Below are 13,679 nucleotides of genomic sequence, written 5' to 3' on the forward strand. Positions count from 1 at the left end.
CACCCGTTCCCCTATCCCTGTAACCCCACACATTTACCATGGGTAATCCACCTAACCTGCACATCTTGGGGCACTAAGGGGCAATTTAGCACGGGTGGAATACCCCACCCTGCATGTCCAATAATGCAATCATTCCTCAGCACTACACTGAGTCATTAGTCCCGATTAAGTGCCCAAGTCCTGGGGTAGGGATCGATTGCACAATCTTCTGAGTGAGGCCACGGTGCTACCGATGAGTCAAGCCAACAATCATAAATGTCTTCATATTTCTAAAGATGGATGATGTTCATTTTCTTTCCTTCTTCTCTTGAACATTGCTGGTTCAGGTTAGAATATATTTGCACGTACACTCTATAGAGTCTCATCCAAGGGCCCGTTCTTCACGTGTGACTGTAGACAATGTTTACCGTCATGTTATTTGGTCACAGAGTGAAAAATATACCATCCACTTCGCAACATTCAATCCCAGCAAACATCACCGATCAGGAGCCAAGATTTCCCCCTTCTCTCCATTCTGGGAGTCCTTGGTGAATCGGTACAGTTCTGTTGCTGCCTGGGCCATGTTCAGCAGCCTTGGTACAGTCAGGAAATGTACCAGGGATACCACCATGGAATCCTACAGAGGTCATTTGGCCCATTGAGTCTGCACCGACACAATCCCACCCAGGCCCTATCCCTATAATCCCATGCATTTACCCTAGCTAGTCCCCCTGACACTAAGGGGCAATTTAGCTTGGCCAATCAACCTAACCTGCACATCTTTGGACTGTGGGAGGAAATCGGAGCACCCGGAGGAAACCCACGCAGACACGGGGAGAATGTGCAAACTCCACACAGACAGTGACCCAAGGCTAGAATCGAACCCAGGTCCCTGGCGCTGTGAGGCAGTAGTGCTAACCACAGTGCCACCGAGAAGAGCAAGCAGGTTATGGATTCACTGCTCACTGGGTAAAATTATTGGTAGCACTTTAACCACACAGTCAGAAAGTGTGGGTCCCAATCTTTAGCACATGAACTGAGCTGACAGTTTAATTCAATTCTGATAAAGATACTGGCAAACTACCGCGGATGCTGGAATCTGAAACAAAAACAGAAAATGCTGGAAAACCTCAGCAGGTCTGGCAGCATCTGTGGAGACAGAATAGAGCCAATGTCACGAAGGGTCATCCTGACTCGAAACATTGGCTCTGTTCTCTCTCCACAGATGCCGTCAGACCTGCTGAGTTTTTCCAGCATTTTCTGATAAAGACACTGTTGTGTTGGAGATGTTGGCTGGAATTCTCCGACCTTGCCCGTGGCTGGGATTATCCAGTACTGCTGTTGCGAACAGAGATTTATCTGAGCTCTAAATTCTCCGTTCTCGCTGGCAGTGTGCCGTACGAGACTGGAGAATTCTGACCGCCATCTTTCAGATGAGATGCTGAACTGAAGCAACGCCTACCAGTTGACATGGATGTAAACGATCCCACAGCAATACTTGGAAAAGAGCAGGTGTGATCAACCCGGTGCAACTGACCAGAATTACTTCCCCAACCAAAACCACCTCATTTGTCATTCAGCTCCCTGCATGTTCGTGGGATCTTACTGTGCTTCCAACAACGGTGACTACACTTCAAAATATTCATAGTAATGGTGGTCCAGCGATACTTACAGCCCTCTGAGGATCAATGGCACTTGGAAGGAGAGCACAGCTTTCTGTTGTCGGATGACAAAGAGCACCGGGCTTTTCGACTGTTCCGAGAGAACATTCACATGGACGCGGACACCCTCTGTCTGCAGAAAGAACGGAAAACATTTCATTCGAATAGATTGGGAGAATATTTCTGTTTTGCGGAGGAAGGGGTTTTGTGTAACACTGCATGCACAGTAAGTCTAAAAACTTCCGGACAATTTTCCCAGTGTTAACCCAGTGTTAAACACAGACAGTGACCCGAGGCCGGAATTGAACCCGGGTCCCTGGCGCTGTGAGGAAGCAGTGCCAACCACTGCGCCGTCCAAATGTGTTATAGCACTTTTATTATGTTACAGCACTTTTCACAACCATCGGATATCTCCAATGACTCCACAGCCAATGGCGTACTTTATTTTGGAAGTGCAGTCACTGGTGTTATGTAGGAAACACAGCAGTTAGATTGTGCACAGCAAGCTCCCACAAAGAACAATGCGGCAAAGGCCGCATCATTTATCTTTTTGTGGTGTCGACTGAGGGATAAATATTTACCAAGGCATCGGCTTAACGCCCCTGCTCTTCTAGAAACAGTGCCGTGGGATCCTTACACCCACCTGAGCAGGCAGTCTCAGTCTGATGCCACGCCTAACAGATGGCACCTCCAACAGTGCGCTCGTGGTCAGCTTTGATTTCTTTGCGCTCAAGTCCTGGAGTGAGGCTTGAACCTTGTGAATCAAAGAGGCTACTAACTGAGACACAAGGAAGAAGCAGGGGAGAGAGGGAAAGGTTTCAGACTAGGAATTGGGGAGAGGCAACAGAGAAAGAGGGATCAGAGTGGGAATCCGCAAAATTTGGGAAGCAGGAAGCTGGAGAGGATGAACTAGAGGGGGAGGGAGCTGGGAATGTGGATCTGGAGGCGTGAAACAGGAAAAATGTGAACCAGGAACCAGGGGCTTGCCTTTGAGTATCAGGTAGAGACTCCAAACATGGCCTGTAGTGGCAGCAGTCACCCAATGGTGATTTTGCCTGATTGGCCAATTAGTGGCCAGAGGGCATGCTCCAATAGAATCACAGAATTGTTATAGGCACAGAAGGAGGCCATTTGGCCCATCGTGTTTTGTACAAGCTCTCCAAACGAGCATCACTTAATGCCATTCTCCTGCCTTTTCCCTGTACCCTTGCACATTGTTTCTATTCAAATAACTATCTATTGCTCTCGCCCATGCCTCAGTGCTGAAGAGGAAAATGACGCAAGGAAGCCTAGGATTGATAGGAAATTGGGATCAAAACAACTTCCACCAACCAGCAAGCTTCTACATTTGACTTCATCACTAGGCCAGTGACACAGTGGGTTAGCACTGCTGCCTCACAGCGCCAGTGACCTGGGTTCGATTCCCGGCTTGGGTCACTGTCTGTGTGGAGTTTGCACATTCTCCCCGTGTCTGCGTGGGTTTCCTCCGGGTGCTCCGGTTTCCTCCCACACTCCAAAGGTGTGCGGGTTAGGTTGATTGGCCATGCTAAATTGCCCCTCAGTGTCAGGGAGACTAGCTAAGGTAAATGCATGGGAATAGGGCCTGGGTGGGATTGTGATCGGTGTAGACTCGATGGGCCGAATGGCCTCCTTCTGCACTGTAGGGATTCTATGATGGGCATGAGCTTCCCTGTTCCCCTTGATTCTCCACGGGAACTGCCTCCAGCCACAAGTTCACAAGGATATTTTTTTAGATCAGCAGTGAGGAGATAAGATCCTCGCAGTTCTCAGTCCAGATGGTTTTATATTCAATTATAATGTAGATCAGCCTTCAGGAGGGAAAATAAAACAGGTAAAAATGTACCACCAAGGCACCAGGTACATAAAGTTTGAGGGTGCATTGGACTGTGGCTTTACAGAACATTAAAAGTAGTTTCAGGACAGAGTGCGTTGTGGTTTCAAACTGTTTTAAACTGCAGTTTCAAGGTTTATTATGTTGCATTAAAGGATATTGCCTATCGTACATAGAGGCCGTAGCAAATGTATTTCTTACTAAATTGTTCACATGTTCTGGGTCTCCATATTTGGATGGGCTGTTGTTAGCATTGTTGTCACATTATTAGATAATCTTAATCAGTCAAGGTACATTAGAAACATCGAAGCAGGAGGAGGCCATTCGGCCCTTCAAGCCTGCTCTGCCATTCATTTTGATCATGGCTGATCATCAAATTCAATATACTGATCCCCCCCATATCCTTTGATCCCTTTAGCCCCGAGAGCTATATCTAATTTCTTCTTGAAATCACACAAGGTTTTGGCCTCAACTACTTTCTGTTGTAGTGAATTCCACACATTCACCACCCTCTGGGTGAAGAAATTTCTCCTCACCTCAGTCCTAAAAGGTTTACCCCTTATCCTCAACTATGACCCCTAGTTCTGGTCTCCTCCCACCATCAGGAACATTCTTTCTGAATCTATCCTGTCTAACCCTGTTAGAATTTTATAAGTTTCTATGAGATCCCCTCTCACTCTTCCAAACTCCAATTAACATAATCCTAACCGATTTAGTCTCTCCTCATATGACAGACCTGCCATCCCAGGAATCAGCTTGGTAAACCTTCGCTGCACTCCCTCTATAGCAAGGACATCTTTCCTCAGATAAGGGCACCAAAACTGCACACAATACTCCAGGTGTGGCCTCACCAACACCCTATACAATTACAGTAAAACATTCCTATTCTTTTACTCAAATCCTCTCACGACGAAGGCCAACATACCTTCTTTACTGCCTGCTGTTGGACTAATATGTACATTAATAGGAAGACACTTTAAAAACTTTAATTGTGACATGTAAGACCACACAATGGGGGTGATTTTACCATTGCGTTGTGTCGGTTTCGGGCACGAAAACGTGGTAAAGTTGGGCGTGAGGTGAATAGCCTGATCTGTGCCCGCATCCACACAGATTCCCACTTTACCAAGGCCCGAAAATGGCCACGATTGGAACCGCGCCCGAAACGGGCGCAACGGCGATTTAAATGCATTTGCGTGCATTTAAATTGACTTAATGAGCTGGGCGCCCAACCTTACCGGCACTTCCTCCTTCACCATCACGTTCGCCCGTCCAGATTTGGCACGAAAGTGACACGCTCGGCAAAGGTTTGTTTCGGGGGCTCCAGCTTCCGAACAGGTAAGTTCAGAGCTTCCAGCGGCTCTCTAACTCAGATCGATGGTGGGGGAAGGAGAGAGAAGCGGGCCAGATCGCTCTCTGGTGGGGGTGGGGGGAGAGGGGGGCGGTGAGAGAAGGAGGGCCAGATCGCTCTCTGGGAGGGGTGGGGGGGGAGGTGGGGGGGCCAAATCGTTCTCTAGTGGTGGGGAGGAGGAGGCCCGATCATTCTCTGGTGGGGGGGCGGGGGTGGCAGGAGTGGGGGGGGCACTGCCACTCTGCGGGCAATCGGTGGGGGGGGAAGGGGGGCAGGGGGTCACGATCGGTCTGGGTAGCGGGGTGGTGGGTGGATAAGGGGGACAGTTATGTTGTGGAGATGGGGTGATGTCTGTGGGGGCCATTGCTCCCGGGCCTCTTCATCTGCTTTTTGCGGCCCCAGGAGCGATATGACAGGGGTGCGTTTTTCAAATTTTTTTTTTTCACTGCGCATGCGCAGTTGAAGGCTCCGATAGGAGCAGCAGCGTTTCAGGCAGGATAAGACCCGCTCACAGCGCGATTCAGACTCGTGTTTTTTTTTCAGGCTGAGTGCGTATGGGGGCGCATGAGAACAGGTTTCCAAGTTGGATCCGAATCACGTCCAGATTCAGCACTTAGAATAAAAATAGTAAAATAGGGCCCAATATGTAACTAATTGGCCTGTGACAAAAAACTTGGAACCCTCCTACATTCCATCCAAGAGCTGCTAACACACGCTTTTACAAATTATGTATATTCTACTTGATTATGATGAAGGTCTTGTGGGTCAGTGGGTAGTGTCCTTGCCTCTGAGGCAGGAGCTGCAGGTTCAAGTCCCACTCTTGATCAATTGGGCCAGTGGGCTGACGAATGGCAGATGGAGTTTAATTTAGACAAATGCGAGGTGATGCATTTTGGTAGATTGAACCAGGGCAGGATTTACTCAGTTAATGGTAGGGGATTGGGGAGAGTTACAGAACAAAGAGATCTAGGGGTACATGTTCATAGTTCCTTGAAAGTGGAGTCACAGATGGACAGAGTAGTGAAGAAGGCATTCGGCATGCTTGGTTTCATCGGTCAGAACATTGAATACAGTAGTTGGGACGTCTTGTTGAAGTTGTACAAGACATTGGTAAGGCCACACTTAGAATACTGTGTGCAGTTCTGCTCACCCTATTATAGAAAGGATATTATTAAACTAGAAAGAGTGCAGAAAAGATTTACTGGGATGCTACCGAGACTTAATGGTTTGAGTTATAAGGAGAGGCTGGATAGACTGGGACTTTTTTCTCTGGAGCGTAGGAGGCTGTGGGGTGACCTTATAGAGGTCTATAAAATAATGAGGGGCATAGATAAGGTAGATAGTCAATATCTTTTCCCAAAGGTAGGGGAGTCTAAAACTAGAGGGCATAGGTTTAAGGTGAGAGGGGAGAGATACAAAAGTGTCCAGAGGGGCAATTTTTTCACACAGAGAGTGGTGAGTGTCTGGAACAAGCTGCCAGAGGTAGTAGTAGAGGCGGATACAATTTTGCGTTTTAAAAAGCATTTAGATGTTCTATATCTATGATGGTAGGGAGTGGGATAGCTTGATCTTGGTTTCAGATGAAGGTCGGCACAACATCGTGGGCCGAAGGGCCTGTTCTGTGCTGTAATGTTCTATTCTATATATCTAGATAGTTACATGGGTACAATGGGTATAGAGGGACATGGGCCAAATGCGGGCAATTGGGATTAGCTTAGGGGTTTAAAAAAGAATGGCGGCATGGACAAGTTGGGCCAAAGGGCCGGTTTCCATGGTGTAAACCTCAATGACCTCTATGACTCCAGGACATGATGGCCAAGGAAACACAGCCAAGGAGGTTGAGCCAACTTGCAAATCCTAACAATACACACCAAAGGGTAAGTCGTAAGAACAGGAGAAATTCCTGGCCAGGAGAGAAAACTGCAGACTATCACTATCCATAATCCCAGGGTACAACAGGCATGGACAAGTGTATGTTGCTGCAGCAACTTGGACTCCCTCTCCACCGTAACACTCAAACCACTTGCTTTGTGGGACTGTCAGTGCTTCTATTATCCCCTGATGCTTCGAACGCAACTTTCAAGATACAAGATTGTAATTTCAGCCTTTTTAAAAATAAATCCATTAGATCGTCAATGCCAAATTCGTGACTCGTGGGAAAAAGAAACACATTTCCTGTGTTCAGCAGTTTAACTTTGAGATCACTAAGGATTAAGGCAGTAACCATAGGCAGGAATTTGGAAAGAGGCAGGAATTTAATTTAGCAGTGTTTGCAAAAATCAATTGATTGAAGCAACGAGAACCAACATTGAGAGGGAACCAATGCAGGTTGCTAGAGAGTGACCCTTTGACCGTGTCTATTGATTGCATGAGAAGGAATTTGCTCCTTTCTTCATGAAAAATTGGAAAACTGTTACCTTTTTTCTATATTTAACGTCCCAAATACAAAGCAGCCTTTGAAACTTCCGAGAATGTGATTTTATTTCGCAAGACTGATGTCTTCACAGCATTACATTCAAAATTGGGGGGGGGGGGAGGTGGGCAGCATGGTGGCACAGTGGTTAGCACTGCTGCCTCACAGCGCCAGGGACCCGGGTTCGATTCCCGGCCTCGGGTCACTGTCTGTGTGGAGTTTGCACCTTCTCCCCATGTCTGCGTGGGTTTCCTCCCACTGTCCAAAGATGTGTGGCTTTGGTGAATTGGCCATGCTAAAATTGCCCTTTACTGTCAGGGGGACTAGCTAGGGTAAATGCATGGGGATAGGGCCTGGGTGGAATTGTGGTCAGTGCAGACTCAATGGACCAAATGGCCTCCTTCTGCACTGTAGTGTTCTATGAGCTAAAAGAAATCCCATTTTTAAAAGGGCAACATTTTCGACATCGCAAGCGTTACCCACACATGCGCACAAATGCACCATCATGGCCCTTTGCAATGTCTCAGGCAGCTGCCTGTAATAAAAATGGTGCCGTTCAATCAGACACAGGATTCACAGGACTTGGGGCTGAATCTTTAGGCTCCGATGGAACTGAGCACAAAACATTAACACCACTGATCGGCACGCTAATTCACTGGCACCATTCCCTCCAGAATATTTTCCCAGAGGTGCGATGGCGGGGTTGGTGGGGTGGCTGATCTCCCCACCACAAGCGACAGAATTAATCTCGTTAAAGGCCTATTGAGGCCCATTGTCAGAGGCCCATGAGGGCACCCAGAGGCAATGGGGGACAGTGTAGCCGCCTCGAGGCTATTTCCTGGCAGAATAAGGAGGGGGCAGCTCTCCAGACTGGCATGGAAGCCCTCCCCACCTGCCTGACTGCAGCAGGCACCATAGGCCGTCCTGTGGAAAAGCCAAGCCCTCCCCACACAACCCCCTCCCCTGTCCACAATAGTGGCCCTGCGTCTAAAGGGGCTTTTGCTTGCATCTTGGGTCGGGTGTCCCTCACTTATCCAGAGGGGCTAGCTTCTGCATCTTCTGAGCTGGTATGCCTCCTACTGATTCTTCAGCTTCAACGGCCCATCAGCCACCCGAAATTAGACAGAGAGCCCTCCCTCTAGACACTAACTGGTCAACTTGGGGAAAGTCACAGCTATGTGACTGATCCCCACACTGCACAGGCTATTGACCACCCCCCCCCCCTCCGCCTCCAATCCCACCTTTGACCACGATGGCGGGGTCTAAAAGCCCATTTATAAAATCCTGTCCCTGGGCTTGTATTCCAGTTTTATGAAGCCATGCTCACATTTTTAGCCTTCATCAAGGTGAATGCAGAATGGCTGAATTGAAATCAGTGAACTTGGAATCAGTGATCTTGGAATCACTGAACCTGAAATCAGTGAATCTGAAATCAGTGAACCCACAATCAGCAAACTCAGAATAGTTGAACCTGAAATCAGTGATTCTGAAATCAGTGAACCCACAATCAGTAAACTCAGAATAGCTAAACCTGAAATCAGTGAATCTGAAATCAATGAACCCACAACCAATGAATCCACAATCAGTGAACTCAGATTAGCTGAACCTGAAATCAGTGATTCTGAAATCAGTGAACCCACAATCAGTGAATCTGAAATCAATGACCTCGGAATAGCTGAACCTGAAATTAGGTTTTCCAAATGAGCAGTTTTATTACCAGGGTTCAAGGTAAAGGTGTCTCATGCATTTATATAATTCCATTGACTATACTGCACAGGAAAAGACCATTTGACTCGACGGGTCCATGTCAATGTTTCAATTCCATACGAGCCTCTTCCCAGCCAGATCCTGGATCCCTCGACTCCCTCCTCCCACATGTTTACATCAAGCCTCTCCTTAAAGGCATTCATAGTCGAAGGGAAATGTAGGTTGGAAATAATCAATTAGTATTGTACCATTGTTGTATCAGATGCACCCAAGCGTACGAACAGAAGCCAGCCATTCAGTCGCTCCAGCAAGTCACTCCATTCAATGGGACCAATCTATCTTCTAACTCCTTCCATTCACCTGATCTCCATTTTCCCTTAATACCCTTGAATGGTCTGCTTTGCTCTCCCACATGCCAATCGTGTGCATGCAACCTTTAATAATTTCAATCCTGGTTCACTCATTTTATTATTTTGTCAATCCAACTGTTCTCTTGCTCATTTCCATTGAATTCCCTGCCCTGCAAAACATAACTGCTTGATTCCGTACTGTGTGACAGCAGCTACATTGAATTACTAATGAATCACTTTACAGCCCGTCAGGTGAGTTGGATGTGTTAACATGCATGAAGTGACCAAACATCCTCCTCCTTCAGGTCCCATTGTCTATGAGGGCGTTGGCGACTGTGAAACTTCCAATGGATCAGTCCATGGTTACGCTTGGCAAAGCACTGCATGGTTTGCCACTGACTTTTGCAGTGCGGCTGACAAGGAAACTCCCCCGTTCTTTACTGCCTGCCATTAGGCATATTGGAAAGGTTTACATACTGACTGATAGCCTAGAATTTCCTTCTCGATTACAATCTGGAAGTTGCAGTAGTAAGCGTAACCAAAGTTGCTGCAATTATCCTGATATCAGGTTACACTCAAATAACTCCCAATCACATGAGTGTACACCCAAACTTAGAATGGGTGAGATAAATGTAAACAATCGAGGTCTAGGGAGTGCGCAACAACAACTTGGATTCATATAGCACATTTAACCCATTTCACATCCCAATCAAACAAAATTCAACATTGCCACGTAAGGAAATGCTACGGCAGGTGACCCACATCAATACTAGAACCAGAGGGCACAGCCTCAGGCTAAATGAGAGGGGAGGGGGTTGTGTGGTGGGCTTGGCTTTTCCACAGGATGGCCTATGGTGCCTGCTGCAGTCAGGCAGGTGGGGAGGGCTTCCATGCCAGTCTGGAGAGCTGCCTCCTCCTCCTTATTCTTTAAAACAGAGATGAGGAGGAATTTCTTCAGCCAGAGAGTGGTGAATCTGTGGAACTCTTTGCCGCAGAAGGCTGTGGAGGCCAGGTCATTTAGTGTCTTTAAGACAGAGTTAAATAGGTTCTTGATTAATAAGGGGATCAGGGATTATGGGGAAAAGGCAGGAGAATGGGGATGGGAAAAATATCAGCCATGATTGAATGGCGGAGCAGAATCGATGGGCCGAGTGGCCTAATTCTGCTCCTATGTCTTATGGTCTTAATATATTTTTTATATGTCTTAAAATTAAAAAGTTTCCACTCATTTCATCATCATTCATATTGGGCAGAGTACATTCAAGAAGCTGCAATCAGAAGGTTTTCAATGTAGTTTATCCTTTCCTGTGAAATGAATGCAGACAAAAGTGCGCAGAATAAATGATTTGAAACGTTCAAAAAATCTTCCAACAAAAGGACAGTGGCCGGAATTCTCCGGCTGGTCACGCCCTGCCGCTGCTGCCAGCGAGGATGGAATATTTGGCCCTCAGCCAAATCTCTGTTCACTGCAGCGGGACCGGAGAATCCCAGCTGGCATGAACGGCCAGAGAATTCCACGCTTGGTTTCCAGTCACACCTGAAAGTCTGGTTGCAATTTTGTGACAACCCACCCCACCCCGCCAAACAAATGAGAGAGTATTTACTGTTGGGGATAAAGTCCACAGGCAATTTCGTGATCTGAGATCTATTCAGAGATATTTCCTTATTTTATTTATTAGTCACAAGTAAGCTTACATTAACACTGCAATGAAGTTACTGTGAAAATCCCCTAGTCGCCACACTCCGGCACCTGTTTGGGTTACACTGAGGGAGAATGTAGCACTGCCAATGCACCCTAACCAGCACGTCTTTGGACTGTGGGAGGGAACCGGAGCACCCGGAGAAAACCCAGGCAGACACGGGGAGAATGTGCAGTCCCCACACCGACAGTGAGCCGAGCCGGGAATCAAATCTGGGTCCCTGGCACTGGGAGGCAGCAGTGCTAACCACTGTGCCGCCGTGCCGCCCCAATATGATTTGATCTTTGTAAGCCGGCTAATTGGTTTGCATTAGGATGCATGGGAGACCCCGGGTGAAAATACCAAGGAGATTCCAGGTCCAGAAATGGCCAAAATTAAAGCAAAATACCCCGGAAACTGCTGCCGGAATTTTACCAGCATGCCCGCCCCGGAATCGAGGCTCACAGAACAGCAATCTCTGTTGGCCTTGGGCGGGACATTCCGAGCCTCAGACAGGTGAGGCGGTAAAATTCCGGCATGGAAATCTGAAATAAAAACAGAAAATGCTGGATAAACTCGGCAGGTCTGGCAGCGTCTGTGGAGAGAGAACCAAACTCGAAACATTAACTCTGTGGGTGGGATTTTCCAGTCACTGCTGCCCTGAGATAATAAATTCCCACCCTGAGCTCACAACACCAGGTTAAAGTCCAACAGGTTTATCTAGTAGCACGAGCTTTCGGAGCGCTGCTCCTTCATCAGGTGAGGCTTTAATCTTTAGGTGATGTTTAAATGGTCCATCAAATTTTCCACCCCAACTTATGACAATTCCCACAGCAGACAGGACTGAAAAATCGATCTCTGTTTTTCTCTCTCCACAGATCTGCCGGATCTGCTCTGAGAAAGCAGCAATTTGCTTTCATTCCTGAAATGGCCAGAGTTGGAGTTACACCTCACAGTAATGAAGACTGCTCATTCGTGCGTCTTTAGTTTGATGACTGGCTTGGTAGCCTTCTTGCCTCTGAGTCTGCTGGTTCAAGTTCCACTTTGGGGCTTGTGCACAAAAATCATGTCTGACATTCCAGTGCAGTGCTGAGGGAGTGCTTTCTGGTCATCATGGCATTGCTGTTTGTGGGAGTTGGCCACGTTGCTTGCTGTCTTTCCTACATTACAAAAGAAAATGTACTTCTCGGCTGTAAAGCACTTTGAGACGGTCGAGAGAGGCGCTATACCAGTGGTGGGCAACCTGTAGCCCATCAGACTCTGAGTGTGGCCTGTTGGCTATCGCTCACTGATAAACATCCCGCTGATAGCTAATGTTGAAATCGCACTGCTACTGTTGGCCTGGTTCAAACAGAATGCGCCCAGCGCCCAGCGCATTCTGGGTACACAAGTGCAGGGAGACTGTCGTGTTCACGTCAGAGCACGTGTCTGAAGCTGCACTCTGTGATATTAATTTTTTGGCTGTTATATCTTTGCTCCTGCCTCATGTGTTGAAGCGGCGTAGTGAAGAAAGAGATTCAAGTGCAAGATCAAACGTGCAGAGGAAGAAGGAGTAACCAAAAAGAGAAACACACGTGGAGGGTAAAATAGTAAGGGGGAGTTGGGAGCTGGATTAATTTGTTACTCAGTAGAAAGGGAGACCATTGTGCTTAATCTGCAATGAGGTGATAACAATCCCCCCAAAAAAGACAATGTTAGGAAACACTATGAAGCACACCGTTCCTCTCACAGGGCAAACATTCCGCTAGGTTCTGCCCAACACACTTGCCAGCTTTCAAATCTGAAGGAAGCCGTAGGGCAGATCAAAGCAGAAGTTGCATTAATGTAGGTAAGGTGAGCATAAATATTTCATTTGTTTTTGCCATTTGAAGTTGATGACGGTTCTATAAATATAGGAATGATTATTTAAGCATCGTCTGCAACTGGCTATGAAATACTCGGTGTGTAATAAATGTATCTAATCCTATTGATGGGGTCATGCTTAGTACAAATGTCTAATTTCAATCTTGCAGCCCAGAGGTGAAGGAGGGCGTAATGACTTCAGTCAGGCCATTGAGGTGTTTTTTTTTTGTCTTTTAGGGAGGCCATTGAGGTTGGCCTACGAACACAAAAAGATGTCCCTGATTAAGGATTAAATTGATGGGCCATTCAGGAAGTCTTTGCCAAAAGAGAAAATGCTGGAAAATCTCAGCAGGTCTGGCAGCATCTGTAAGGAGAGAAAAGAGCTGACGTTTCGAGTCCAGATGACCCTTACTGCTGACTACTAGCACTCTGTGCACTGCTGTTAGAGTAAGTAAATAAAGGGATTTTGGTGAAGGGACTTCTGCCTCCGCAGACTTATTACAGTGCCCCACTCTTGTGACCCACTCATCATAGAATCCTACAGTGCAGAAGGAGGCCATTCGGCCCATCGAGTAAGCACCAACCACAATCCCACCCCTATCCCCATAAATTTACCCTACCTAGCTAGTCCCCCTGACACTAAGGGGCAATTTAGCACGGCCAATCCACCTAACCCGCACATCTTTGGAGTGTGGGAGGAAACCGGAGCACCCAAAGGAAAGCCCACGCAGACACGGGAAGAACGTACAAACTCCACACAGACAGTGAGACCCAAGCCGGGAATCAAACCCGGGTCCCTGGTGCTGTGAGGCAGCAGTGCTAACCACTGTGGCACCGTGCCGCCC

The 13,679-nt window shown here is 47.3% G+C and overlaps 2 protein-coding genes across 2 annotated transcripts in view; both read right to left on the reverse strand.

Annotated features, from left to right (window-relative positions):
• Nucleotides 1-13,679, reverse strand: part of LOC144479936 (transgelin-like) — a 533,241-nt gene that overhangs the window by 175,137 nt on the left and 344,425 nt on the right. The gene's annotated exons all lie outside the window — the stretch shown is intronic.
• sidt2 (SID1 transmembrane family, member 2) overlaps nt 1-13,679 on the reverse strand; it is a 115,407-nt gene that overhangs the window by 100,414 nt on the left and 1,314 nt on the right. The window contains exon 2 of the mRNA XM_078198966.1: nt 1,652-1,773. Coding sequence (XP_078055092.1) covers nt 1,652-1,773 — 122 coding nt within the window. The remainder of the gene's footprint in view (nt 1-1,651; nt 1,774-13,679) is intronic.

Source organism: Mustelus asterias, chromosome 27 (genome assembly GCF_964213995.1).
Source record: "Mustelus asterias chromosome 27, sMusAst1.hap1.1, whole genome shotgun sequence".
NCBI lineage: Eukaryota > Metazoa > Chordata > Chondrichthyes > Carcharhiniformes > Triakidae > Mustelus > Mustelus asterias.